The following is a 27,918-nucleotide window of genomic DNA, read 5'->3' as shown; positions in this document are numbered from 1 at the left end:
GAGGTGCAGGCCCTGGGCTCCCTTCCTGCTCTCCAGGACAGACTGCAGCCTGGCACTCCACAGTGGCCCCAGCCACCTCGCTCTCATCCTTCTGCCTGCTGATGTCTTCTCTCCTCCCTGGCAGGTCTGTGCAGACGTTTGCAGACAAATCAAAGCAAGAAGCGCTTAAGAACGACCTGGTGGAGGCCTTGAAGAGAAAGCAGCAGTGTTGAAGACCTCTGCTTCACGCTAACCGGACACGCCATGCACTCGTTAGGTTCCTTTCTTTAGAACACTCGTTTTCTGCTCCTTTTCCCTCTCCTTTCCCGCCCTGACAGGTCACATAACAGTTTGCATCGACCACGCAGCGCCATCTCCCCCAAAATAAAGTCCGATAACCACCCTCCTCTGGCTCCAAGGCCTGCTTCCCACGACGTTTCCATAGAGACCGTGTGGTTTTGTTCGCCTGTCCCCCTTCCTTCCCTTGCCCATTTATAGGCACAGATACACTGTCTGACACCCACCGCTCCCTCCATCTTTTTGTTACATTGGTGTAAAAAATGTAAAACAAAATTTTATGAACTAACTGGTGTGTGAAAGAGAAGAAAAACTGGAGATCTGATCCGTGTGTGTTTGGGAGTTGCTTGGAGTCAGGGCTGGGGACAGGGGACAGCTATGGAGGAAGGAGTGATGTCCTCAGCACTGTCCTGCGCAGGTGGACCCTTGTCCCAAGGAGACCATGCTGGGGTGGGGGTGGGGCTGGCGACCGGCTGCTCTTCGGGCCAGGTGCTTTTCTGTCAATTTTTATGGAATGCAAAAGGAGTTTTTTGTTTTATTTTGGTTTTTTTTGTAAAGCTTAAACAGACAAAAAATCTACATCTTCTACTTGAGCCTCCATACTTAAAAAAAAAAAAAAAAGGAAAAAAAGAACAAAAAAATAAATAAAAAGAAACTGGGACACAATCGGTGCTGGCTGTACGTTCTTGCTCACCTGCCTCTCTCCAGACGTGCATAGCCTTCCCTGGGGACTGAAGGAGGGCCCAGTACCTGCTGAACCCTTCCAGCCTCATCAGTCATCTCCCCTGAGTGACGGCTGCATGCTTGCCACCCCATGTTGGTGATGTCCCTGACTCAGTCCTGGTTTCTCTTATTTAGTTGTATGTAAAGTACAGATTCCATGGGAGATGGAAGAGTGAGCAGGCCAGATGTCATGACTCTCACTGCAAGAGCAATGGTGAAGCTTAGGCAGGAGGACTGAGTTCGAGGCTGGCCTGGCCTGGCCTACACAGCCATACATTGTCTCAACTAAAAAAGAAAACTGGGTATGTCAGTACACACTGAAACTACAGCACCAGGAAGTAACAGGAGGGTTGGCACCAATTCAAGGCCAGCCTCATCTTTATAGCAACATCCAGGCCTGCTTGACCTACATAGTGAGACTGTCTCAGTACAAAAATTAGAGACTGGGCCAAGCAAGATACTGCCTAGTGGGTAAGGGTGCTTGCCACCAAGCCTAATGGCTTGAGTTCAGTCCCTGGAACCCACAGAGGAGAGAACTGACTGGCACGCGCGTGTGCACACACACAACTTAAGAGAGATGTGGGGTGACAGTTACCAAGCCCTCCAGTAGCACAGGGCACCCTTAGCAGTGCAAGTATGCACACACACACACAGCTACTTTTAGTGCTGTGTACATTTAAGTTACTTTGAACTCAAAAGTGGGGGGAACGCAGCAGACAAGCACAGATCAACTCGTTTTTGCCTTCAAGCAACCTTTAGGGACCAGAACAATGGGAAGGTGGGCCTTGCCCAAACATCTTCCTGTGAGCTATGAGTGGGATACAAGGGCCTCTGTGTTCCCTCTATGCAGTGGGGATGCCTGGCTAAGGACAGTGTGGGACAAGTCAAAGAGTGCTTGAGGCCATGGCCACTCTCGTCTGTCCTCGCATGCCTCACTGCATCAGTGGGAGAGCCATGGCGGCTAGCAGAGCCCCTGGGGCATTCTTAAGATGAAAAGACCCTTGGGAGAGGGTAGACTGCTTTCTCAGGCTGCAGACAGCTCTGGGGAAATCCCAAGACTGAAGAGACAGGTCAGTGGTTAAAAGCACTGGCTGCTCTCCTGAAGGACCCAGGCTTGACTCCCAGCTCCTACACAATGGGTGGCTCAGAGGTCTCTTGTTCCAAGGGGTCCAATGCCTCTGGTCCCTGGACATGCACGGGGTTGCCAGACAAACATGAAGGGGAGACATTCTTGCATGTTGATTTAAAAGTTCAAGGTTGTGCTGGAGAGATGGCTCAGAGTTAAGCGTACTGACTGCTGCTCTTCCAGAGGTCCTGAATTCAATTCCCAGCAACCACATGGTGGCTCACAACCTTACATTGCAAGTTTCAAGCCAACCAGAGCTACATAGTGAAAACTTATCTAAAGGGGGAAAAAGCACACACACACCCCCCGCCCGAAAAGAGCAAGCTAGGGTAAGGGTTGAATAGCTATTTTTGTTCATGAGCTGGGCCTTGTCAGCTGGTAGCATGTCCCACAGGCTCTCTAGCTACTACCTGGAGTCTGTTCAGAGAACAGGAAGGAGCCTGGGTAAGAAATCTGTGGCAGAAGCCCTGGGTCAGGAATCTGTCTTGGTCTAAGCTCTACCTGTACCTTTGTCTTCAGCTCTTATACATAATGGCTCCAACCTCTGAAGCCCTCCCTAGACTTCCTGACTCAAGATTTCCTCATTCAATAGCCCAGTGACCAAGGACTTCAAGGCAGGCCCTGTAACACATACACACACACATACACACACACACACACACACACCCTCAGCAGAGGGTGGAATAGACTCGGGCTTTTGATGCCCAGGACAATCTTTTCTTCACACCACTCCATAGCCTTGATGCCATACGTATGTGGTAGTGCCTCCTCCCTGACATACTAGGAACGGCAGTGACAGACTGGTGATGGGCACACTGAAAGAATTCACCAAGACAAAAGGTCAGGAGAGAGTTTATTAGATCAGCATCAGGCAAGACAGCAGAGAACAGTAGGAAACAATGAACAGACTACTCCTGTCACAGGGTCTATGCAGGCTGGCACTTAATGTCACTGTACAGTTGCTTAGGCTTGTTTGTTCAAGACAGGGCTTCACTATGTAGCCCTGGCTGGCCTGGAACTCACCATGAAGACCAGGCTGGCCTTGAACTCATAGAGATCAGCCTGCCTCTGAGTGCTGGGATTAAGAGCCTGTGCCATTACACCAGGCAAGCTGTTTAGCTCTGGCTGGGACACCTGTGTAGGGCTACTTGTGAGTTAGGAAAGATGCATCATTCTACTGAGGGACAAGCTTTGCCATATGGGTTGCCTCTCTTTGGGACCTGGGTCTGTCTGCGTGCAATATAACATGCTTAAGTCACTAGAGAGCAAACTCACAAACGATTGTCTGAGCCTGCTGCTTAAAGGGTAGAGTTCTCTGTAATCAAGATATGCCAAGATAGATTGCAGAGCCCAGGATGGTGGTGTGAGCCTGGGATTCCAGCACCTGGGAGATGGAGACGGGATCGTCCGTGGCTACCTACAGGCTTCAAGGTCAGCCTGAGGTACACAGATAGTTGCCCAGAAAAAAAAAAAAAAAAACTAGTTAGTGCTATTTTTTCCCTTGCTCTATAAATAAGTTCTGTGTCTCCTTACTGTGCTCTTTTTTTATTTTATTTTATTATTTTATTTTTAACCTTTGAGAAAGGGTCTGCTACATTGCCCAGGCTGACCTTTCACTTGCCTTATAGCCCAAGCTCTCCTTCAGTGTGTTCTTCCTGCCTCAGCCTCCCAGTGCTGAGATCAGCCTGTGCCACGACCATGGTTTTCTTTTCCATTTTTCTATTTTATTTCTTACTTATTGGGGGAGGGCAGTCATCAGATCACTTCGAGCTGGAGTTGCAGGTGTAAGCTGATGTGGGTGCTGGGAATTGAACTCTGGTCCTCTGCAAGAATAGTAGGATGAGCCGGGCATGGTGGCGCACGCCTTTAATCCCAGCACTCGGGAGGCAGAAGCAGGCGGATTTCTGAGTTCGAGGCCAGCCTGGTCTACAAAGTGAGTGCCAGGACAGCCAGGGCTACACAGAGAAACCCTGTCTCGAAAAACAAAAAAAAAAAAAAAAAAAGAATAGTAGGATGTTCATGGGCTGGAGAGATGGCTCAGCGGTTAAGAGCAGTGACTGCTCTTCTGAAGGACCTGAGTTCAAATCCCAGCAACCACATGGTGGTTTACAACCATCTGTAATGAGATCTGACACCCTCTTCTGGCATCTGAAAGACAGCTACAGTGCACTTACATATAATAAATAAATCTCTTAAAAAAAAAAAAAAAGCCGGCCATGGTGGCACATGCCTTTAATCCCAGCACTCAGGAGGCAGAGGCAGGCAGATTTCTGAATTCAAGGCCAGCCTGGTCTACAAAGTGAGTCCCAGGACAGCCAGAGCTATACAGAGGAAACCCTCTCTCGAAAGAAAAAAAAAAAAAAAAAAAAAGGATGTTCTTAAGTACCAAAACATATCTCCAGCCCTGATGGAGCATGGTTTTCAATAATTATTTTTATAAACCATAAAATGCAGAATACAAATATCTTATATCCACAGAACTCTGAGATTTATTTACATTGATGTTTTTGTGCCTTATTTCAACTTACTATTTCTAGGATTTTGTTGGGTTTTTTTTTATTATTATTTTGTTATTTTTAAGACAGAAACTCATGTAGCCTAGGCTAGCCTCACAATATACTTAAGGATGGTGGCTTTGAACTCATCTTCTTGCCTCTGCCTCCTGAGTGCTGGGATTTCCAGCACGCACCACCACACCATTTTTGCCATCCTGGGGGGTTAAACCCAAGACCTCACACACACCAAGTGAGTCCCATCCTAACTGAGCTGCACCCCAAGCCTACTCTTGGTAGATACGCTCTCCTGTCATTACCTCTGCCTCTATTGAGAAACTTTCCAATTTGGAAAATGGGCTGGACAGATGTGCTGTGGGCTAAGTATTATCCCTGCAGATGTTTCCCTCCTGGCTGTCCAGCAAATGTTGTCTTTCTGCACAGCTCCTTCTACACAGCTGGCCTTTGCATACTCTGGATTGGACATGCACAGGAATGTTGCAAGACATAATCATATTCTCACTACCTCTAACACTGCTTTCAAATATTAAAGCTGTACAGGTAACAAGACACCTTTCCAAATAGCGAATCAAGCTCTGATTCACAAACCACCCTGTAAAGTCGTCGTGTGCTTGCTAGTGGCATGACAGTCTCCACCTCTGCCAGAGCCTCCTACAGACAGTGTCTCGGGTACTCTGTTGAGCATCTACTATATCCTGGGGACCATGTGGTGTACAGTCAGATGCTCTTTGCCCAGTTGTCTGACTCGGATGTGGAATTGGGGATAGCTGTGTCCTTAGAGCTATTGGGCAGGGCTGGGAGGCAGGCGGGGACCTTCCCACCTGAGCCCTGGGAACCTGTGGGGAAAGCAGTCCCAGCCATGAGGTAGCAGCTTCAAGCCTTCCTGTTAGAGCTCACACCTCCTTACTTGCCTGGGAAGCCGCGAGTCAGACAAAAGGGACAGAGGAGGGTGATTGGGAACTGCTCCCCTTCCTGGAGAAGAGGAGACCTGGAGGCCATACTGTCCTAGTTAGGGAAAGAGAGAGGGTGAGGAGGATGGGGAGAGGGGAGGAGAAGAGGGGAGGGGGAGAGGGAGAGAGAGAGAGGAAGGGGGAGGGGAAGGGAGAGGGGGAGAGAAGGAGAGGGAGGGGGAGGGGGAGCGAAAGAGAGGGGAGGGGAGGGGGAGAGGGAGAGGGAGAGGGAGAGGATCCCCAGGTCTGATAAATAAGTAGAGAATCCTTTGCTGGCTAGGCCCAGTTCTCCTGCCTCCAGCTTCCCCTGCCCCTTGACTTAAGAGGAGGCAAAGCCCTGTGAATACTGTAGAGGTCCAGGCCCAGGAGAGGGCTTTCCTCTAGGGCATCTTATAGACGCCAGGCATGATGACATATACCTGTGTGTAGTCCCTGTACTCAGAAGCAGAGGCAGGAGGATTGTGGGTTTTAGGCGGGTCTGAGCTACAGAAGGCCCTGTCTCAATATAACCACTTGCAGGCACATGGTCCAGCCCCCTCCCCCTTCCTCCCTAAGAGTGACGAGAGGGACTCTCCTGGCATGGGGGACTCTCCTGATATGAGAATTTCCATTTCTGTGGCTGAGCCTGATTGGAACCAGAAAGTCCACACACGAGGCTGAGGAGGGACCCAAGGAGCCTGTTGTTGTAAGGCAGGCCACATCAGGATGGGCACCCCACCACTCCATGACCTGCAAGAAGCAAGAAGTGTGGGCCAGGGAGAAGACGTGGAAGCCAACTGTGGAGTTTCTCACTCTCAGCAGCAGTGGGGCCATCATGACAGCAGGGTTGTGTTAGTCAAGCTGGCTGTCCCCCTGGGGAGGTACAAGATGGCTACATCCCCTTGGATGGGGACAATAATGTAGTCACCATTTCTTCACCCATGTGCCAGATCCTGGGGCATAAAAACAAAAGTGCAACTCATGCGGGCAACACGGAGGGTCAGAGGTCGGTAACGCTGTTTCCGGTGTTGTGGGAGAGGGAAACAGAGGGAGCTGGCCTAAGTCCCAAGGCTCCCGGGAGCGGAAACAGACTTGAGATGCTGAAGTCTGTGAACCCCTCACCTAACAGATATAATAACCAGGCCACCAGGTTGTGGAAGCCCCCTTCTCTGACCCCTACTTGGAGCACTGGAGCAAGCCTCCAGAAGACAGGAGAAATCAAAGTTTGGAGAAATGTAATCTTCCGAGACTGTACCCCCTCTGTCAAAGCCAAGTCCCCCACGAAGGGGTGTCACCCCTCCTGGCAGACCCAGACAGCTTCTCGGGCAGGGCTGCCATCTCATTTTCTCCTGCCTGTGCAGCCTCAGTTCAGGCCTGCGCCTGGGGTCACGTGCCTAACTGAGGCCCCAGATCTTTAGGATTTGGAAAAGGTGCCATCTGGCCCTAGGAAACTAGCATAGCGCCAAGTCCCAGGATGGCATGGAGCTGAAAGATCACCTGAGGCCAGCAGTGGGCTGGGAGTAGGGACCAGGAGCACCACATGCCTCGCCTGGGTCTCTGCCAGGACCTTCTCTTTAGCTGTGAGCAAAGACGCTAAAACAGCGCTCAGAGGTGGCTGCCCTGTTTGTCTCTGGCAGGTAGCCCCTGGCCTGCATCTAACTTTCTGCAGCTACAATAATCTATGAGTAAGCTGAGGCCAGCAGGGGAAGGGGGCTGGTCCTCTGTCCCCAAAAGGTGTTGTAACAAAGACAGCGGGGAGCAACCTTTCTCCCCTCTTCTCTGTCCTCATCACCTCTGGCCCTGTCTCCTGTTGGCTTTGTCCTCCATCTGTGCTTCTGGTCTCCACCTTCTTCAGGAAGGCACCAGTCTGCCCCTCTGCTCTATTTCAAAGGCGACTGTCCCTGACTTGCTACGAGACACTTGACTACACATCTCCCTTTGGGCTAACCGCCTCACCCTACCTATGCAGCCTTGGCAAGGACACAGAGGGTGGTCGTGTGGTCATGCCAAGCCCCTGGTGATGCTCAACCAAATCCTGCCCTTAGTTATCTGCTTCTTCCAGGGCCCCAGGAACAAAAAGCCCACTGGGCCATGTCACAGCAGGGCAAGGTCTGTGTACAAGAGGGCAGAGAGATACAAGTCAGGATGCCAAAGGCCATGGAGGCTGCACATGGTCCACCTATCTGGCTGGACTTGCCCTGGGACCCTGCCTGGACCCTAAGCACCACGGGAAGGAGCAGCAGAAACAGGCCCAGCTGGAAGGTACCATTTACTAGGTTGTATCCAGTCAGAGGGACAACCCTGGGCTCCCTGACTATGATGTAGCCAAGAGTACAGTCAGATTGAGGTAGGTAGATGGGAGGTGGCCATACCGTCTTCTGGGGTCTCAGCTATGGGTGCCCTAGAGGCTCCTCGGGCAGCTGTCATACACCTGAGAGGTATGCCCCTGCGCAGCACGAGCCAACTCCAGATCTGTCTGAAGGTCAGGCATGGAGGAGTTCTAGGCAGCCAGGCCCAGAGTTCCAGGCAGCCTCCTAGGCCCAGTCCAGTGGCGGCAGTATCACTGTCCACACCTTATCCTTCCTGGTTTGGCAGCTGAGGTTCCCATCATCCAGGACGATGATCAGCTGGGGAGGAGGGGCTCTCGCTCTGAGGCAGCAGCAGCCTCATGGCTTCTGTACACCAGGAACTGGATGGAGATCTGAGGACAGCGTTAAGGTACTGCAGCCACACTGGGCCAGCCCTGCTCCTGTCGCCTTGCTCTCCCACCGCCGAGTGCCCTCCTTGATGCCCTGACTCTGCCATCAGGGACCCTGGAATAGGACCCTCTTCCTCCCTACGACACCCAGAGGCTGGGCCACGTGGGTCCTCTAGACTTTAAGCCTTTCTCTCTCACCACGTCCCACGGGGACTCACCAAATGTTGACACAAAGACCGTGTTTACTTCTTGCCAAATAACGTCCAGCTGAACCACTTGGCAACACTAACAGGTCACATGGAGAGGGTGTTCAGACACTGATGCCAGCAGGGACAGTGACTGAAACCCTGAGGGTCTGACTAGCAGTTCACCCTTGTCATCAGGGAGGAAACAGAGAAGAGGAGCGAAGCCCACGCAAGCTTGTCTCCACAACTCAGCTCTCGTTCCCACGGTGCACACACTCTTCTGTCCCTCGGGGCCTTTGCACAGGCTGTGCTGGGACTCTGTTCCCTTGTGCCTGAATAACTTCTCCCCCAGCCCCGGTGCGATGACCTGCTGGGGCCTCTGTTTCCCCCAGATCAGGAGAGTCCAGTGGTGATTCACTCCACAGCGCTGGGTGCCACTGAAGTTAGGTAACCACCCCAAAACCTAGTACACGCTCTGTCCTTGCTCACTGATGGGACTGGTCCTGGCTGGGTCCACCCATAATGGATGGACTGATGGACACACAGATGGGTGGATGGGTGGGTGTGGGTGAATAAATGGATGGATAAATGGGAAGCTGAATGGGTAGTCAAGTGAATGGACAGGTGGGTGGGAGGCTGGATGGGCAGATACACTGGAAGATGGGTAGATGGGTGGATGGGTAGGTAGATGGATGGGTAGGTAGATGGATGGATGGATGGGTAGGTAGATGGATGGATGGATGGATGGATGGATGGATGGACAGATGATGGATGGATGGATGATGGACAGACAGGTGGGGAGATGGATGGGGATGGACAGGTAAATGGAGGTAGGATGAAATGTTGGATTATAGATGAAGGATGGGTGGACAAATGGGATGTGTGTATGATTAGGTGAGTGCATAGATGGAGAGGTGACTAAGTGGGTGACAGATGGGTGGATGAGGTTGGATGGGTAAATGAAGGGTGGTTACCGGCTGGATTGTAGATGGAAGGACACATGGACGAATAGGTGAATGTGCTAATGGACAGGTGGATGAGTATGTAGACAGAGGGGTGGGCTAGCAGGGATGTGCACACTGAAGCAAAGGCCGCCTTGCCCACACAACGGTGCCAACATCACACACTTTGAAGGATACAATGGTGTCGAGCAGCAGCACCCCCAGGCTGCCCACGAGCCAGGGCAGGTGGTGCAGCAGGTAGCTGCCCTCACTCTGGCCCACCTCGGGGTTCTTGAGCAGCACGCTGAGCCCGTACAGCGTGTTCCCCAGCATCACCAGTGCGAACAGCGAGTAGGAGATGCCTTGGGTTGACTGCCGTATGAACTGTGGGGGAGGGGCTGAGTGAGAGACCCCAAAAAGGGCTCTTGTCTACAACCCCAGCACGTACTTGGGGGGCTGAGGCAGGAGGATCATAAGTCCAAGGCGAAGCCTAATCTATGCAGCCACAGTCCCTGTGTGTGTCCTCTATGACACATATTCCTAGCTGGTTTTTCATTGTGTGCCCCATACCCACTATGGGCTTGGCACTCAAAACTCCCTGTCCATGGTCAGTTCCAAATCCCAGCTCCAAGCACTCCCCCCAGGATCATGGGTAGCCCTGGCTGTGGCCCCCACGGACTCCTGCCGGGCAAGCCTCCAGTAGGGGTCCTCATCACTTCCTGTCCACTCTGGTTTCTCAGCTTAGCAGCTCCTGCGCACCTGACCTCCAGCACTGCTGGGACACAGTCTCATGCATGTCCCCACGAAAGGTGTCAAGGAGCCAATTTCCCAGAGGCGGAAAGAGGCACAGCTAGCTGGGTGACTTTACCCATGTCATCTGCTGCTGTGGTCTAGATCATCCGAACAAAACTCCTGACCCATCCCACTGCTTAACCTGGCGGCCCTCCTCCATGTGACCCCACCCCTCCTGAAAGCTCACATTGGTGCGAATCTGAGGCAGCCTGGAGAGCAGGTACAGCAAACTGGAGGCGGAGCCGATGACAAAGCCGATGACCTCCTTCTTCGTGAAGGGCTGGGAAGGTGGAAGGGGACACTCAATATCTGGTGGGAGTTTTAGAGGGGTGGTCGCCCCACAACGTAACATCTATGTGATCATGCAGGGGAAGGTGAGGTGCCCCCCCCCCCATGCCACCACCGCAGACCCATCATCTCCTTCCTACCTTATTGCCTGGCTCCACAGACAGGAGTGTCCGCCCCCGGAAGCCTTCCCTGGGGACAGCCACAGGATCAGTGCCGCTCAACAGTGGTGTGATACACACCGTCCCCAAGATGAACAAGAGCACAGAATTGATAGGGGCAGACACTGGATTGAGGCAGGAGAGAAGCCAAGATTAGGTATCTGGGTGTACAGCAGACAGCTTGGAATGGGAGTCCCCAGCCTTGCTTCTCAGTAGCTGTGTGACCTTGGACAAGTGACCTAGTCTCTCTGAGCTCGTCCTTCATCTGTAGAATGGGCATACAACAGTACCCTTCCCCTAGGGATGCAAAGGAAAGACAGTCAGGGCAGGGGGGTCGGCACTCAGCCGGGGAGTCTGCTCTGTGACGCACCCTCACTTCTGGCTCTGAACCAGAGACTCTGAACAGAATCTCCTCCCTGTGGTTTGATGTATACACGTCTCCATCTCAGCCTGCTTCACCTCAAGTCCCAGGCTTCCCAAGGGCAGCTGAGCCCGACCCAGCGTGACCCCCGGACTCACACGGAGAAGGTCGCTTCTTGAACTTATAATGGAAGTACAGCGTCAGCATCATCAGGTCGGCCAGGACATAATACACAGCCGTGTATGTCTGAGAGAGAAGCAGACCCAGGCACTGGCTGCAGTCCCAGGCCATCACGTGACCGCCCCAGCACCCCTCCACTGCACCCCAAGTGGTGACCAGCTCTGGTCTCTCCAACTGAACGGAAGGTTTCCTGTTCCTACCTGCGTAAACAGGGAGTCAGGTGGACAAAGGGTCCATCAAGAATGGACCCAGGTCCAGCCTGGACAGTCAACACAGCATCCGTGGCTAGAGCCACTGAGACGGAGTAGCCACGGCCTTCCTGACTGACCCCAGTTCTGCTGGCCCCAGAATAATGTCTGTGCTCCCCAAGGAAAACCCTACTTGCTACTTTGAGGGCCCTAAACTCAGAAAAAGTATCTGGGCCCACAACCCCTCAGAACCACAGACCCTTGGGGTGTGATATGCTTACATGGAAATTAGAAATCTGAGACTCGGACAGATGCCTTGACCCACCGTCTTACACACAGGATGGTAGGTTATGGGGTGTGGGCTGACATATTTGAAGCCCCAGACTCCTCCCACAGCTACCCCTATCTGTCCTTTAAGCTGCCCTACTGTGCCTGGGCCCCACACACCTGCAGGGGTAGCTGGTCTGCCAGAAAGGAGCCAATGAGGTTGCAGGAATCTCCACCGATCCAGCCCAGCAGGAACCACAGGGATAGGGCCTGGTCCATGTTGCCTGTCTTGCAGGCTTTGATGTACTGGCTGTGGAAGAGGAGGGGACGCAAGCTCAGAGGCGATGGCCTAAGGCGGCCAACAGGACTTGTTAAGAGGATGACTGGAGCAGCGGTGGGCAGGAGAGCCCAGGTGTTCAACCACAGGATGGAGCCCAGAATCTCACAGGCAGGACTAACCTCGGACGGTTTCTGATCTGTGAAGGAATTCTACTGGACCCCTACTAGCCCAGGGGCACAGCAGCCAAGTCTCTTTCCAGACAGATCCTCTGCCTTAGATTCTCCCCACTGCCCCCTGGGGTCTCCCAGAAGGGACAGAGGGTGTGTATAGGTTCCTGAAGCATAGGCCTTGGCTTCTTTTTAAAAATCTGGCTGGGTAGGAGCTCAAAGCAGGGGCGGTGGCAGCTGAGGTGGGTCTGAGGACCGGCCAGGACCTGTTTTCAGGAGTCACTGATAGTAAGACATAGAGAGCCTGGTCACTCTCGGGACACAGCGGAGAAGGGTGGCTAGATGCCTGTACTTCTGTTTCCCAGGCTTTCAGTCCCCAGACTGTTCCCCTGAGGCCCTCCATGCTGAGGCCTGGTTGTATGAAGCCAAATGTAAAGAAAGCCGCTGCCACTGCTGCTTGTAAGAGCCTGGGGTCTCAGGCAATGACTCCTTAAGTCCCAACACAAGGAAGGTCAAATCTTTTAGGCCACTGCACACTGGAGACAGATGACCGTGTTGCTGTCACTGCTCAGAGTCACCCTGGTCAGAGGTTTGTGACAAGGCCTCAGACTCCAGTCTTGCTTCCCCCGGGGCCTAGGTTGGAACCCAGAGCTTCCCATGCGCTAGGTCAGAGTTCTACCACATCCCCAGCTCCTCGACTTTTTAAAGCAGTAATTTATTATCGGGGTCACGCATGGGGCACCGCACACGTGCAGCAATCAGAGGACAACTTGGTGGAGTCAGTCCTTTGCCACCTCCTGTATGTGTTTTCCAGAACCCACCTTAGAATGTCAGGCTTGGGTGGCAAGTGCCAACTAAGCCTGGCCTCAGCTTTTTATTCTAACCATCTGTATACATTCAAATAAACAGATGCTAAAAATAAAAATTCAGAAAAGGTTGAGAAGTAGCACAGCTGACAGAGGGCCTGCCTAGCACACATGAAGCCTAGAGGGTTCAATACCTGGCATTGCCTAAACCAGGCATTGCACACACATACATACATGCATAGACATAAACACACAGCATTCATATATATAAAGAGATCTGCTCCCCTCCTCTCACCTCCACAGGCACCTTGCACATATGATGCACAGACATGTATGCGGGCTAAACACGCACACATAGAAAACAATATGCAGTGGCACACACCTTTAATCCCAGCACTCAGGAGGCAGAGGCAGGTGGATTTCTGAGTTTGAGGCCAGCCTGGTCTACAGAGTGAGTTCCAGGACAGCCAGGGCTACACAGAGAAACCCTGTCTCGAAAAACAAAAACAAAAGAAGAACGAAAAAAAAAAAAATGAAATCAGGGCTGGAGAGATGGTTCAGCAGTTAAATGCACTGACTCCTCTTCCAGAGTTCAAATCCCAGCAACCACATGGTGACCCATAACCACCCATAATGAGGTCAGATGCCCTCCTCCGGTGTGTCTGATGACAGCTACAGTGTAGTTACATATAATAAATAAATAAATCTTTAAAAAAAACAAAACAGGAAATCAAAAAAGACAGTGAGGGGATGGTGGCTATATGTGTGGTTCCAGCAACTGGGAGGTAGGGGCCGGAAGGGTCAGGAGGTCTGAATTACAAGGTCTCCTTAGATAGCCCAGGTTGGCCTTGACTCATGATTCTCCTGCCTCAGCCTCCCAGGAGCTGTAAGGAGTGAGGACTGAGGTAGGGAGGAAGTTGGTTTACAAGAACCACAGAACTCACATGCAGGTCGAGAGCAACCTCTACCTTCTACCTTGGTTGACAGCTGCATGTGCCAGGTCCACACTGGGATTACAGACATACATTACTGTATCCATCTTAATATGGGTCCGGAGGATTAAACTAAGACCCACACACATGGGTAGCAAGCACTTTACACTGAGTGTTCTCCCCCAGCGAACAAGCAAACTTTTTTTTAAGATTTATTTTTAGTTTATATGTGTTTCGCCTGCTTGTATATATGTGCACTGCGTGTGTGACTGGTGCAGAGGCCAGAAGAGAGAGACTGGTGTCAGATCTCCTGAAACTGGAGTTCCAGGCAGTAACTATGTGGGTGCTGGCAACCAATCCTAGGTCCTCTGCTAAGCAGGAAATTTCCCCGGCCAGAGAACAATTTTTGTAGTTGCTGTTAAGATTTTCAGTTTTGGGGGCTGGCGAGATGGCTCAGCGGGTAAGAGCACTGACTGCTCTTCCAAAGGTCCTGAGTTCAAATCCCAGCAACCACATGGTGGCTCACAACCATCTGTAATGAGATCTGACGTCCTCTTCTGGAATGTCTGAAGACAGCTACAGTGTACTTACATATGATAAATAAATAAATCTTTAAAAAAAAAAAAGAATGTTTTAAAAAAAAAAAAAAGATTTTCAGTTTTGGAGACAGGGTTTGTTTGTGTAGCCCTGACTGTCTTAGAACTTGATTTATAGAGCAGGCTGGCCTTGAACTCAGAGATCTACCTGCCTCTGTCTCCCAAATGCTGGGACCAGCATGCCCAGCCCAAGAACAACTTTTAAAAATTAAACACTGACACCAGCCTAAGATGCTTAGGACCCTTGGTGAACTCCTGAGGTTACTTCCGCCCACCTCACCCTCCCACAGTGCCCAGCCAGGCATGACAGTAGCTGTTCCTTCTCTCACACACCTGCAGGTCCTGGCCAGCTTTCTGCCTGCAGCCCTTCGTGCCTCTGCTGAGCCACTAGGTGCTCTCTCTCTCACGCTTCACAGAAGCAGACACTAGCACCAGGCCAGCTTTCCAGCTTGTACACATACTACATAAATGACATCTGAGACCCAGAGCAAGCAAGGCCATAGCCAGGAGGTGGCAGAACTGAGTGTGGACACTCTGGACCCTGCAGCCACCAATGCCATCTTCACCACCAGCCTGCCTTTCTTTACTTTAAGGACACAGCCGTAACCGACATTCCCAGCCCGCCCATGCTCCACACCCATCTCTTGCCAGCTGAGCACATGACCTAACCTGCATCTCGTCTGTGAGACAGGGAAAGGTTTGCTGCCTATTTCACTCGGCTGTTATAAGGACTAAACGAGGTTAAATGCCGCAGCATTTACACGCAGTGCTCAATATATGATAGAAAAGGTCACACCACATCATTCAGGATGAGGTCTGGCCTGCGTTAGACTCCAGGCAGCCTCCCTCCCTCCTTCACAGCAAGCTGGGCATCAATGAATATGATCAGACAGGGAATATATCTGGCCTGGGATCTAGACAGGCCAATGGCCGGCCAGCCAAACCCTAGACTATCCAAACCCAGTGCAGGACATGAAGGACCACCAACCCCCGAAGCCACGCCCCTTCCCCGTTCCACTCTTCACCCCACTCCAACCACACAGCCACATACTCACGGGAAGGTAGACGCAGCGAAACAGAGAATGGAGACCAAGCCCAGGCCCACGCTGGCCTCATCCCAGCCATCCTGGGCACATTCACCAAACACATCCCAGATCCACTGGACAGAGCCATTGGGACAGGTGGAAAAGTTGCTGGCGCCCAGTGTCCTCCAGACCATGGCTGCAGAGGGAGGGTCCCAGCAGGAAAGAAGGTACAGGTGTATGAACACGGCCAAGGGGTCAAGAGGCTGGCAAAGGTTTGTCCTACACAAAGGGAAAAAGAGCTCTTCAGCCTTGGGAGGTCTAGCCCCATTCACAGTCCTGTGACCAGCAGTTACTGGTCCTGTCCTCTGCACAGTGGGGATAATGAATGAGAGGCCCTACTTCATATAGCTACTGTGCCAGTTAAATGAGTTCATATGTGGAGTGGGTGAGCCTATACGCCAACAGCATCTTTTGATGCAACTTGTAAACATTTAGGTATATTTGGTTGGTTTTCTTTTGGGGTGGGGGTGGGAGGTCAGATCTAGATCTCTTTGTGTGCTGCACAGGAGGTCAACAACTGTCCTGTATCCCTGGCTTTTAAACTTTTTTTTTGTTTTGTTTTGTTTTTTTGAGACAGGGTTTCTCTGTGTAGCCCTGGCTGTCTTGGAACTCACTCTGTAGACCAGGCTGGCCTCGAACTCAGAAATCCACCTGCCTCTGCCTCCCAAGCGCTGAGATTAAAGGCATGCACCACCATGCCCGGCGCTTTTAAACTTTTTATCTCAAGACACAATCTCACAAATTGTCCAAGCTGGCCTTTAAACCTTCGAGTCTCATGTGTCAGACATCTGAGTGCTGGGATTGCAGGTCTGCACCATCGGGCCTGGCTGTCACTCCTTTTCATGACTCTACTCTGACACAGTCTGAGGCAAGGACTCACTGGAGGGAAGGCTAACACATGCATCTTTCATGTAGGGTAAGAAGGCAGTTCCTAGGCTGGAGAGGTAGCTCAGTGGTTAAGAGCACTGACTGCTCTTCTGGAGGTCCTGAGTTCAAATCCCAGCAACCACATGGTGGCTCACAACCATCTGTAATGAGATCTGATGCCCTCTTCTGGTGTGTCTGAAGATAGCTACAGTGTGCTTATTATATATAATAAATAAATCTTTAAAAATAAACACCCCCCCCAAAAAAAATTAGTTAAAAACAAAAAGGTGAGCCAGGCGTGGTGGCGCATGCCTTTAATCCCAGCACTCGGGAGGCAGAGGCAGGTGGATTTCTGAGTTCGAGGCCAGCCTGGTCTACAGAGTGAGTTCCAGGACAGACAGGGCTACACAGAGAAACCCTGTCTCAAAAAAAAAAAAAAACCAAAAAGGTGGTGGCAGTTCCTAGGGTTGCCCAGTACCTGGATAGGATGCTGGAGCCCATGTTCCTTCCAAAGCTTGGAAGGCATACAGAATACTTACCTACAAGGAAGCCACAGCCCAAGCCAGAGTATGGCTGGTTGAAGGAGCAGGAAGAAAGACGCCCTCTCAGTTCCTTGCCACCTGCACAGAGATTCCTACGTGGTCACTCTGTGTGCGTGACAACCTAGAGAGAGTAGGGAGAGCAAGGCTTAGCTGGAGCCAGCTTCTCCAGACCTGGCCAGTAATCGCACATTGTGTCCTCCACCTGCGTCTCAGACATATTCTGGAGGAACCTGAGACCACAACAGGGAAGTCATTGCCAGGGCCACCCAGTCAGAAAGCAAGAGAGGCAAACCCCATGGGAGAGGCTTCACGGAGGCTGCCATGGCCCAGGCTTCCCCTTTTGTCACTGAGCTAAGAGGGTGTTTCCTCATCCAGACGGACTCACTCCCGTCCATACCTTAGTTCCCACTTACGCCAGGGAGGCCTGGACTCCTCACAGAGCTCTGGCTGGCCCCAGGACTGCTGAGCTTGCAGTGAGCAGGGCAGGGAGAAGAAGCAAGTCAGGAAGCCCAGACTCTCAGCCCTCATGTGACCAGCTCCTTGAGCTGGGGTAAGGGCGCCTCTGCTCACTGCCTGCTCAGCTCATTGTGGCAGCTCTAGGGTGGGACATAGGATAGCTGGACGGTTCTTCCCTGGTCTTAGTGGCTGGTGTGGATGACATCTGCACAGCCACTTTGGGAAGCAATTACCTGGCACCCCAATTCATACAGTCTAGGTAAGATCTGCACCCTAAGAAGTTTGTTTATCAGCCACACACATCCTATTGGCCTCCCAACACCTCCTCCGGTAGATCTGGAGTGGTCCAATTCATCACACATGCATACACTGTCATTCCTCATAACATCTAATACCCAGGCTGGGTAGGGAACACTGTCCCCATTTTACAGGTAGGGTTGAGTGGCTTCGGGCAAGCGAGTCAGCCTGGCTGACCCTGTCTATGAACTGGGGCTAATTAACATCCTTCTGAGCCAAACATAAAGCTATGAGCCTCCCATCTGACCCAGTGAGAGTGATGGCTTAAGCATGAGACCCCAGTACCTTGACCACTGTGGAGCCTCTCCACACCAGGGGAACCAGATGAATGGGGACCCTGGGTTCATGCAGCTCTCCCAGTCTCTGCAAAGACTCCTGATACCAAAGCTTGGGCCTAGGACCTCATAGATGCTAGTTACATGTTCTAATGCTGAGCTGTATCCCCCACTAGCATGAAGGATTCTGACTCTCCTGGTGCATGTCCAGAAAGGCTGGTCAGGGAGACAATCTCCTACAACGCCCATTTCCCCTACAACTCCAAGGAAAGCCAGGCAGGTGCTCCCCACCAAAGCAGATGCAGGTTCCATTTTGATACTGGATCAAGTTCAAAATCACAGAGGCAAGGTCCTAAGGACCCCAAGAATGACCCTCCTAACCTCATCTCCTGGCACAGGTCCTCAGAGTCCCAGGCACCTGCACAGCCTCTCTCTTCCTCTAGGGAATCCTTCTCTATCACAAATGCCTAGTAGAGATACCCTGACCCATTTCTAACTTGCCTTATCCGAGAGGCCTTGCCGCCACCTCCTCCAGTCCCCTGGAACACAATCCTGGAGAAGAGGCAACACTGTCCCTGTTAACCAGTGTTCTTTAAGCAAGTCTCTCTCCCCTCTCCCCTGTCTGTATCCTTCCCAGTCTCATGGGTCTGGATGCACCAGCTGTACAACAAAGGCTCGGAAAATGTAAAGGAGAGGGAGAGGGATGGAAGCATGAAATGAAAAAAAAAAAAAAAAAAAGGAAAGAGGGCTGGTGAGATGGCTCAGTGGGTAAGAGCACCTGACTGCTCTTCCGAAGGTCCGAAGTTCAAATCCCAGCAACCACATGGTGGCTCACAACCATCCGTAATGAGATCTGACTCCCTCTTCTGGAGTGTCTGAAGACAGCTACAGTGTACTTACATATAATAAAAATTAAAAAAATTTAAAAACAGAACAAGGAAAAAAGAGGGGAGGCTGGAGCGGGAAGGGTATGCAAGGAAACTTGTAAGTTGAGCAGGCCCAGGGCTGAGATGTCGCTCTGGGCAAGTGTTGGAGTTTCAGCATTCTGATGTATACAATGAAGGAAATCCTAAAAGGTACTTACTTACCTCCTAAACTGCCTGCAGACTACGATAAAAACCCAGGCCAAACCTCCCTATCCCATGCTAGTCAAGTGCTCTACCGCTGAGCTACATCCCCCACTAGGGGATTGGCTCTCACGGTTCCTGTCCTTAAAGGCTAGCCAGGAGACAGTATCTCCTGCCACACCTAGCTCCTCCCCAACTCCAAGCAAAGCCAGGAAGGTGCTTCCCACCAAAGCCTATCTGGCACAGTCAACAGTAATAGTCTGTTCTTGCTGTAGCCCCCTGGACCACATTGTAGCACGGAGTACACACGAAGTGAACCTGAAACTACACACTTCTTTCTTTCTTTTTTGGGCAGGTGGAAATGGGTGCAGTTTGAGACAGGGTTTCTCTGTGTAGCCCCTGGCTGCCTTGAAATTAGCTCTGTAGACCAGGATGGCCTCGAACTCAGATATCCGCCTGCCTTTACCTCACATTTCTAACCAGCCCTCTGTGGAATCCTGCGGTGAGCTTGGCGAGGAATGGGACATTCTGGGTTCCCTACCTACAGAGCTACGGAGAATGTGTCAGGGGAGCGCAATGGCTCCGAGATCCTACCCATTCCTGGCCTCCAAACCAAGGCTCTAACTCCTTCCGGTGACTCTGCGGGTTCGGAGGGATAATGACAGGGCAGCAGCTGGGGCAAGCGCCGCGAGGCCCCCGCCCAGAGCAGGGAAAACAAGGCCGCCCAGTCCAGAGAAGCAGAGAGGCCGGAAGGCAAGGACCTACAGGTAAGAAGTGGGGCCGTCCTGGATCCCTGGCCAGGTTGGGCAGAGACCCACGATCCCGCTCCCCAGGAGGGGACCAGCGCCGGGGACCGTGCAGAGCTGGAGGAGGGTGTAGAAAAGACTTAGCTGGGCGCGCCTGGAGTCCCGACCCCCCAGCCCGGGACAGCCGCCAGCCCCCTGCATCCTCACCAGTTCAAGATCCACAGCCAGTGTCAGCTTCAGGATCGGAGCCCGCCGGGGTCAGCTGACCTCCGCGACGCCCCGCCCCCCGCCGTGGGGCGGAGTCTGAAGCTTCGAGTGCGCAGGCGCAGTCTCCATGCTGCGTGCAGCGTCCAGAGCAGTGGGCCGCGCAGCTGTTCGATCCGCGCAGCGCTCCGGGACTTCGGTCGCGCGTCCTCTCGCCATGTCCCGGCCTCCGCCACCCCGTGCCGCCTCTGGCGCCCCTCTCCGGCCCGCTACGGTGCTGGGCACCATGGAGATGGGGCGCCGCATGGATGCGAGCGCTAGCGCCGCGACGGTACGCGCCTTCCTGGAGCGCGGCCACAGCGAGCTGGACACGGCCTTCATGTATTGCGACGGCCAGTCCGAGAACATCCTGGGCGGCCTGGGGCTCGGGCTGGGCAGCGGCGACTGCACAGGTAACCGCTGCACCCGGCCTCCCCCGCCCCCCCGCACCGAGTAGGGCTGAGCCGGTGCCCGCCCGCACCCGGCGTGCACCAGCCAGGATCTACATCCAGGAGCTTCGGAAGCTCCGGATCCACAGCTGGGTCTACCCCAAGCTCCCAAGGCAACTGGAGTCCTGAACTAGTGAACTGAACTTTGTCCCGCCTCTCCTTAGAAACTTCTAGTTGCAGCTACCGAGGCGGGTGCGAGGAAGCTTCCTACGCTAATGTTTAGCCTACTCTGGGCCCTTTGCTTCCTACCGCAATCCCTGCCTCCCAGCCAACCGTTGTCCTTAGCCGTCCCGACACGCCCCCATCCCCATCAGGCTTTTTGTTCGTTCCTTCCTCTCTTGCCCTCACTACCACTGTGCTCCAGGAGAACGCTTATCATTCCGGTCTTTTGTCCGGACTAGACTTTGTCCCGTGCAGTTGACTACCTATGGGTCTCAAGGAGACCTGGGGCAACCATGCCTAGGGCCCATCTGGGGGCAGGGGCGGAAAGGTGGCGTCGGGAGAGGGCATTTCGGCCTTTGTGCCCACTCTCTGTGCCAGGTCTTAGAATGGCAAACTCTGTAGCTCTGTAGGCTACCGTGGGAGAAGTGATTTCTCCACGGTAAGGTAAAGGTCCAACGAGGAAGACTGAAGCCGCGATTGCTGAGGAGTACAGGAAAGAGTAGCTTGTGGGGAGAGCAGTAGGCAGAGCCCTTAGAGAACTGGGGATGGGCCCTACAGTGTAAGTAGGGTGCACCGGGGGCTTGCAGCCCTAGCTATTGGAAGATGGAGTTTGAGAGATGCAAAGTTCGTGTGTGAGGCCGGGTGGTCAGTGGCGCGTGTCCCGCGGTGGAAGGGGAGGGGAGCCGCCCTTCATTTGCTTGAAGCTATTGGAGTCTCAGGAGGGTGCCTGATACGTAAAGAGGCCTCACTTTTACCTGTCCTGAGGTTCTTCCTCCCGGTTCCTGGGCAGTGGGCTCCGTAGACTCACATGGGGTAAAGCTCACTTGAGTGAGTGGATCTCTCAAGCCGAATGCTGTAGAGTTCGCCTGGATGACATACATTACTGATAATGAACATTTCGATTTTCTCCCCCTCCCCCACATGCTCCCCCCCCCCCACTTCTTTAGCCCATTTCTGCTTCTTTCTTTGGGTCTGAAGACTCAATGGGCCAAAGTCCTCAGGCAAAAGGTTACAGAAAGAATGCCTGGGGGGGGGCTGGTGAGATGGCTCAGTGGGTAAGAGCACCTGACTGCTCTTTGGAAGGTCCAGAGTTCAAATCCCAGCAACCACATGGTGGCTCACAACCATCTGTAATGAAATCTGACTCTCTCTTCTGGAGTGTCTGAAGACAGCTACAGTGTACTTACATATAATAAATAAATAAATAAATTTAAAAAAAAAAAAAAAAAAAAAGAATGCCTGGGGGGGGGGGCGGGGCGGGTGTGGTAGTAAGGAGATGCTGTGGTCTTCTGGCCTTTATCCTGTGGTATCAGAGGGCTCCCCTTGTTCTTGCCAGAATCCATCCATCCTTCCGTCGTCCATCAGTCCAGGTAGTTGGTTCCCTATCTGGGAAGAAGCAGTGCAGAGCACTGAGGAGCAGCTACAGTAGGCTTGAATTACAGGCTTCTGAGGGTCTGAAAGGGATTTTGGTTAAGATCGATGGCTTTCAAGGAACACATTCAGGCCCCCGCGTCTCTTCCCTAACTTTTTTTTTTAGATTTATTTTACATGCATGTATGTGTGTGCCCACAGAGGCTAGAAGAGGGTGCTGGATACCCTGCAACTGTAGTTATACATGATTGTAAACCCATATGTGTGGTTCTGAGAACCTCCGAATACTTCGTGGGAACAGTAAGTTCTCAAAACCACTGAGCCATCTCCCCAGCCCCTCTTGCCTAAATTCTTAGTCTTTAAGGATCTCCATACTTTCAGGCCTGGCCCTTTGAGTTCCATCTCCAGTCTTTATTTCTTTGTTTTTTTTTTTTTTTTTTTTGGTTTTTTCGAGACAGGGTTTCTCTGTGTAGCCTTGGCTGTCCTGGAACTCACTCTGTAGACCAGGCTGGCCTCGAACTCAGAAATCCTCCTGCCTCTGCCTCCCGAGTGCTGGGATTAAAGGCGTGCGCCACCACGCCCGGCATTTTTTTGTTTTTTTGTTTGTTTGTTTGTTTTTTTGTTTATTTCTTAATTAATGTATGAGTGCTCTTCTGCGAGTACACCCACATGCCAGAAGATGGCGCCAGATCTCATTATAGATGATTGTGAGCCACCATGTAGTTGCTGGGAATTGAACTCAGGACCTCTGGAAGAGAAGTCAGTGCTCTGAACTGCTGAACCATCTCTCCAGCCCCTATGTACATTCTGTGGTAAGAAGGAGCCAATTAATGGGCCCACAGCATCCTGACAATACCTAGGAACATCAAGTCCAAGGTCTAAAAGGACGTTTCAGTCTGCACAATCATGTCTCAAGTCCCATATTGCCCACCCTGCAATATACACTCTGTATGGCAAGCACCTTTATCTACCTACTGAGACAACTTACCAGCCAACATGTCTTCTTTTAATGTCTATTTAGGTACTTTCTCTTTAAAAAAAAAAAAAAGTTAAAACTTTTAAAGATTTTTTTTTTTAAATTATATGTAGACAAGTGTTTTCCCTGCATGTGTGGGTGTGTACCATGAGTGTGCCTTGTACCCAAAGAGGGAGCTAAAGTGATGGATGATTCTAAACTGCCATGTGGGTGCTGGGAACCCAGGCTAGGCCCTCTGCAGGAACAAGTGCTCTTAGCTGCCGAGCCAACTCTACTGCCCCTAGTTTGTACTCTTTTTTTTTTTTTTGGTTTTTCGAGACAGGGTTTCTCTTTATAGCTCTGGCTGTCCTGGAGCTCACTTTGTATACCAGGCTGGCCTCGAACTCAGAAATCCGCCTGCCTCTGCCTCCCGAGTGCTGGGATTAAAGGCGTGCGCCACCACGCCCAGCTAGTTTGTACTCTTTTTTTTTTTTTTTTTAAAGATTTATTTATTTATTATATGCAAGTACACTGTAGCTGTCTTCAGACACTCCAGAAGAGGGTGCCAGATCTCTTTACGGATGGTTGTGAGCCACCATGTGGTTGCTGGGATTTGAACTCTGGACCTTCGGAAGAGCAGTCGGGTGCTCTTACCCACTGAGCCATCTCACCAGCCCCTAGTTTGTACTCTTAATTAAAAATTATTTTTAAGAATCCCTCAGTTCACAGATAGCATGAAAAAATGAGACAGATTTAAAAACTCCCTAGAATTTTAAGATTCCTTTATATATGTATTTTATGTATGTGTGTGCTCTCTATCTGCATGTATGTCGGTGGAAGAGGGCATCGGATTCCACTGCAGATGGTTGTGAGCCACCATGTGGTTGCTGGGAAATTAACTCAGGACCTCTGGCAAAGAAGCCAGTACTTTTAACCCCTGGGCCATCTCCAGCCCTCTACCTGGAATTTAAAAAAAAAAGAAAGAAATGTAGCCCCTGTGCCTCCTCTATGGGGACAGTTCCATTCTTGTCACTTCATCATACAAATTAGGAAATGGGAGCTAAGTAATCTAGCCAGGAACAGTCACTTTTGCATGTCCAGTGAATAATTCTTACAAATCCTTTTTTTCTCTTTTGTGTGTGATTGTTTCTGAGACAGGGTTGGTTTCTCTGTGTAGCCCTGGCTGTCTTAGAACTCACCACATAGACCAGGCTGGCCTGGAACTCAGAGATCTGCCTGGCTCTGCCTCCCGAGTGCTAGGATTAAGGTTGTGTGCGACCATGCCCGGCCTTCTAATACATCGTAATCTTTATAATCTTGCTCCAAGTGAAAATCGCCACCAAGGCCAACCCCTGGGAAGGAAAGTCACTGAAGCCTGACAGCGTCCGGTCCCAGTTAGAGACGTCTCTGAAGCGGCTGCAGTGTCCCCGGGTGGATCTCTTCTACTTACACGCTCCCGACCACAGCACTCCTGTGGAGGAGACACTTCGTGCCTGCCACCAGCTGCATCAGGAGGTGAGGGAGGGGGCCCTGAGCGCAGAGAGAAGATCACTTAGCTTCCCGCCCTGAGTCTGCCAGGACAGTGAGGCTCTCTGGGCACAGACTCCATTCCCAAGTTCCTCACCAGCGCAGTCTTCTCTTTCTGGTTCCATGGGCTGAGCTAAGTTGTAATGAGTCCTCTCCCCTGCAGGGCAAGTTTGTGGAGCTTGGTCTGTCTAACTATGCCTCCTGGGAAGTGGCTGAGATCTGTACCCTCTGCAAGAGCAACGGCTGGATCCTGCCAACTGTGTACCAGGTGAGGGGAACTTGATGTGCTAGGGCCACCCAGGCCTCGGGGTTCAATTGTTCCTGAGTTTTCCTGTGCTTTGGATCCCTTCCTTCTACCCTCATAGCAGGCCTCCCCTCTTCAAAGCAGGCACAGCCTCGGCTCTCACCGCCTCGGCTCTCGCCAGCCTGGCAGGCGCACCTGTGTGCTTCCTGCTTGAGCACACGCCCTGTTCCCATCCTGCACTTCAGCCTAGAGCATGCTTCTCACACCCTGAAACAAGTGCTCAGCTTCAACCTAGAAAAACAACTCTACAGATAACAGAAACCAATCACTGCTTTCTACGGTGATTTCTTCCTGGTCAAGGGACTCGTAGAAAGCAGCTCTTTGTTCTGATGACTACCCTAGATACACTGAAAAACAGCTTCCCACTGTTGACCCTAGGCTCAGTGATTCCACTAGAATCCCGCTACCTTCATGCACTGAGCACATCTGCCTTAGAGTGCGCCTTCACCGCAGTTCCCTGTGGGCTTTCGTTACTGTGGTTTATTTTGAGGGTGTGGTAGTTGAACCTGAGACCTAACTATGCCAGCAGGGGCTGTCACTGAGTGACACTTCAGCCTGCTGTCTGTAGTTTGGATTTTGTGATTCCACCTCTTGGAAGCAGAGAACTTGTTAAACTTTTAAATAGTTGTGAATTCAGCATCCAGCCCGTAGAGGAGGCCTGGGGAAAGCTGTAGACTGATGATGATCCTGGCCAGCTTCTGCTCCCTGCACCCGACACCCTCTCCCTGCCAGAGATCTTAAGCATAACTGAACCTGGGACGGGGTCGGTATAGAGATTTCAAAATAGAAGACTGCAAAGCCAGGCCTGTGTCACACACCTGTGATCCAGCACTTAGAAGGCTGAGGCAGGAGGCTCACTAAGTTAAAGGCAAATATGGGCTACAGAGCAAGACTGTTTCAAAACAACAACAACAAAAACCCACCAGACTTAATAGGTAAAATATGCATGCTGTACAGCCACGAGGACCTGAATTCTCACCTCCGAATTTACACACAGAGCCAGGTGTGACTGTGCACCTAGTACCCAGTTCTGTGGAAGGCAAGAGACGGGGATCACCCAGCTCCAGATTCAGTGAGAGACCCTGTCTCAAGGGAATAAGGCAGAAAGCAAGAGAATAGGCCGTTCTGCATCCTCCTCTGGCCTCTGCACCCATACACATGCACAGCACGTACCTACAGACACACAAATATAAATACAATTTAAAAAGTGGAGGACCAGGCTGGAGAGATGGCTCAGTGGTTAAGAGCACTGGCTGCTCTTCCAGAGGTCCTGAGTTCAAATCCCAGCAACCACATGGTGGCTCACACCCATCTGGAATGGGATCTGATGCCCTCTTCTGGTGCGTCTGAAGAGAGTGACGCTGTACTTACAGAAACAAATATTTTTAAACAGAAAAAGAGGAAGGCTGGATCCCTTCCCTGACACATCCATCCTTTGCAACAGGCCCCTCTCCTTCCCTGCAGGGCATGTACAATGCCACCACCCGGCAGGTGGAGACCGAGCTCCTCCCCTGCCTCAGACACTTCGGACTGAGGTTCTACGCCTACAACCCTTTGGCTGGTATGGGCTGCCGTGGGGACAGGCCCTGTGGGTGGGAGGGCATGCCCGGCCTGACCCTACAGATCGCTGCCCTGGCAATCTGTCTGAGAAGGGACTGGGCCGGGGTCTGACTGCAGCCTTCCCACAGGGGGCCTGCTGACTGGCAAATATAAATATGAAGACAAGGATGGGAAACAACCCGTGGGCCGCTTCTTTGGGAATAACTGGGCTGAGACCTACAGGAACCGGTGACTGGGGCTCTCTGCGTCGGGATGGGTAGGGCGGGGAGCCCCTTACGTGCCATTCTTACCTCTGCTTCTAGGGGTAGAAACCACCACTATGCCTTCCTTTTCTGTTCCTTGATTCCTATAAAAATAGCGAATCCTGGGGGTTCTCATTTCCTTCTTCCTACATAACGAAATGAGGAAGCCCCACTTCCCCCACAGACCTTGTGGTCCTGGAAGTTTTTGCTACTCTGAGAAGTAGCCTGCCAAGAGGGAAAGAAAGGACCTTGGGTGAAGGCTTTTGGGTACTGGGGCCAAGTCTGGCTCTACAGTAGCTTCTCCATTGCGCCAGGTAAGCAGTAGGCAGGAGTTTGCACATCTAGCTAGCAGTGAGCAGCCCAGGAGCTTCTGGTACTGTAAGGAAAAGCAGCTCTTCCAGAGGGGTACAGCTCCTTCCACGCTACAGAATGGGGTGGGAATGGTGCCGTGGTCGGCTCTTCAGCTTCAGCTCCCGGTCTGACTGAAGATTCTCAGCCCGTGCCTCTCCCCACTCCCTCAGCTTCTGGAAGGAACACCACTTTGAGGCCATCGCCCTGGTAGAAAAGGCCCTGCAGACCACCTATGGCACCAATGCCCCCCGCATGACCTCGGCCGCCCTGCGCTGGATGTACCACCACTCGCAGCTCCAGGTAGCCCAGGCCCCTGAGCTCCGCTACTGCCCCTTTGGGAGACCCAGACTTGCCTGGCAGTGATTTCTAGAAAGGACGCCTCCTCCAGGGCTAGGGAGGAGGTGATCTGATTCGGGAGCGGTGCACGGTGCTTGCTGGACAGGCATGAGAGGAGTGTCCTATAGACAGGAGGCTTTAACTTACATCTCCTAAGGGAAGACCTCCCATAACAAGAGATGAGAACAGAGTCACATATTTTCAGCTGGTAAAGGCACCTTCAGTTCTTCCTGGGTGTCCAGGACAGAAATACACAAAGATCCCAGATCTTACCAGGGGATCGGCAAGGAGGGGCGTGTGACAGGAGCCACCAACTAGCAGAGGGTGCTGAGATCTGGCTGTCTCCCCTTGCAGGGCACCCGAGGGGACGCAGTCATCCTGGGCATGTCCAGTCTGGAGCAGCTGGAGCAGAACTTGGCCGCCACTGAGGAAGGGCCCCTGGAGCCGGCTGTCGTGGAAGCCTTTGACCAAGCCTGGAACATGGTCGCCCACGAGTGTCCCAACTACTTCAGATAGACTGTCGTGGCTCAAGATCCCAGGGGCTCTTCTGCCATCCCATGGAGGAGGAGTCACACCCTGGCCACTCCTTGCCCAGTGCTGACCTAGTGTGTGCTTTTCGGCTGGTCTCCACCTGTTTCCCGTCTGAATAAAGCAGGCTGGGTGCAGCCAGGACTGAA

The 27,918-nt window shown here is 52.1% G+C and overlaps 3 protein-coding genes across 5 annotated transcripts in view; 2 read left to right on the top strand and 1 right to left on the bottom strand.

Annotated features, from left to right (window-relative positions):
* Capzb (capping actin protein of muscle Z-line subunit beta) overlaps positions 1–601 on the top strand; it is a 100,015-nt gene extending 99,414 nt beyond the window's left edge. For both annotated transcript variants that reach the window (XM_021159602.3, XM_029475858.2), the window contains one exon: positions 125–601. In XM_021159602.3, coding sequence (XP_021015261.1) covers positions 125–212 — 88 coding nt within the window. In that variant the 3' untranslated portion in view covers positions 213–601. The remainder of the gene's footprint in view (positions 1–124) is intronic.
* A 2,360-nt stretch (positions 602–2,961) lies between these two features.
* Positions 2,962–20,069, bottom strand: Slc66a1 (solute carrier family 66 member 1). 2 transcript variants are annotated; one of them, XR_003836443.2, is made up of 10 exons: positions 19,949–20,069; positions 16,898–17,021; positions 15,462–15,710; positions 11,806–11,935; positions 11,149–11,236; positions 10,612–10,754; positions 10,371–10,463; positions 9,590–9,775; positions 8,141–8,268; positions 2,962–3,562 (listed from the first exon to the last, which is right to left on the bottom strand). XR_003836443.2 is itself a non-coding variant. In XM_021161479.3 (9 exons), exons 3-9 carry the CDS (start codon positions 15,623–15,625, stop codon positions 8,191–8,193), a joined length of 882 nt encoding a protein of 293 aa, XP_021017138.1. In that variant the 5' UTR covers positions 15,626–15,710; positions 16,898–17,021; positions 19,949–20,069; the 3' UTR covers positions 2,962–8,190. The 2 variants fall into 2 exon arrangements, 1 of the variants encoding a protein (XP_021017138.1); XM_021161479.3 differs by having other exon boundaries at positions 2,962–8,268.
* On the top strand, positions 20,043–27,918 carry Akr7a2 (aldo-keto reductase family 7 member A2). Its single transcript, XM_021160776.2, has 7 exons — positions 20,043–20,397; positions 24,249–24,436; positions 24,612–24,716; positions 26,217–26,313; positions 26,441–26,540; positions 27,076–27,205; positions 27,596–27,918. The coding sequence occupies exons 1-7, from the start codon at positions 20,076–20,078 to the stop codon at positions 27,755–27,757; spliced, it is 1,104 nt and encodes a 367-aa protein (XP_021016435.1). The 5' UTR covers positions 20,043–20,075; the 3' UTR covers positions 27,758–27,918.

The sequence above is a fragment of the Mus caroli genome, unplaced genomic scaffold, assembly GCF_978045245.1.
Source record: "Mus caroli unplaced genomic scaffold, Mus_caroli_1 scaffold_6, whole genome shotgun sequence".
NCBI lineage: Eukaryota > Metazoa > Chordata > Mammalia > Rodentia > Muridae > Mus > Mus caroli.
Note: the sequence above shows the minus strand (reverse complement) of the source record. Positions and strands in the feature narration are given on the sequence as shown.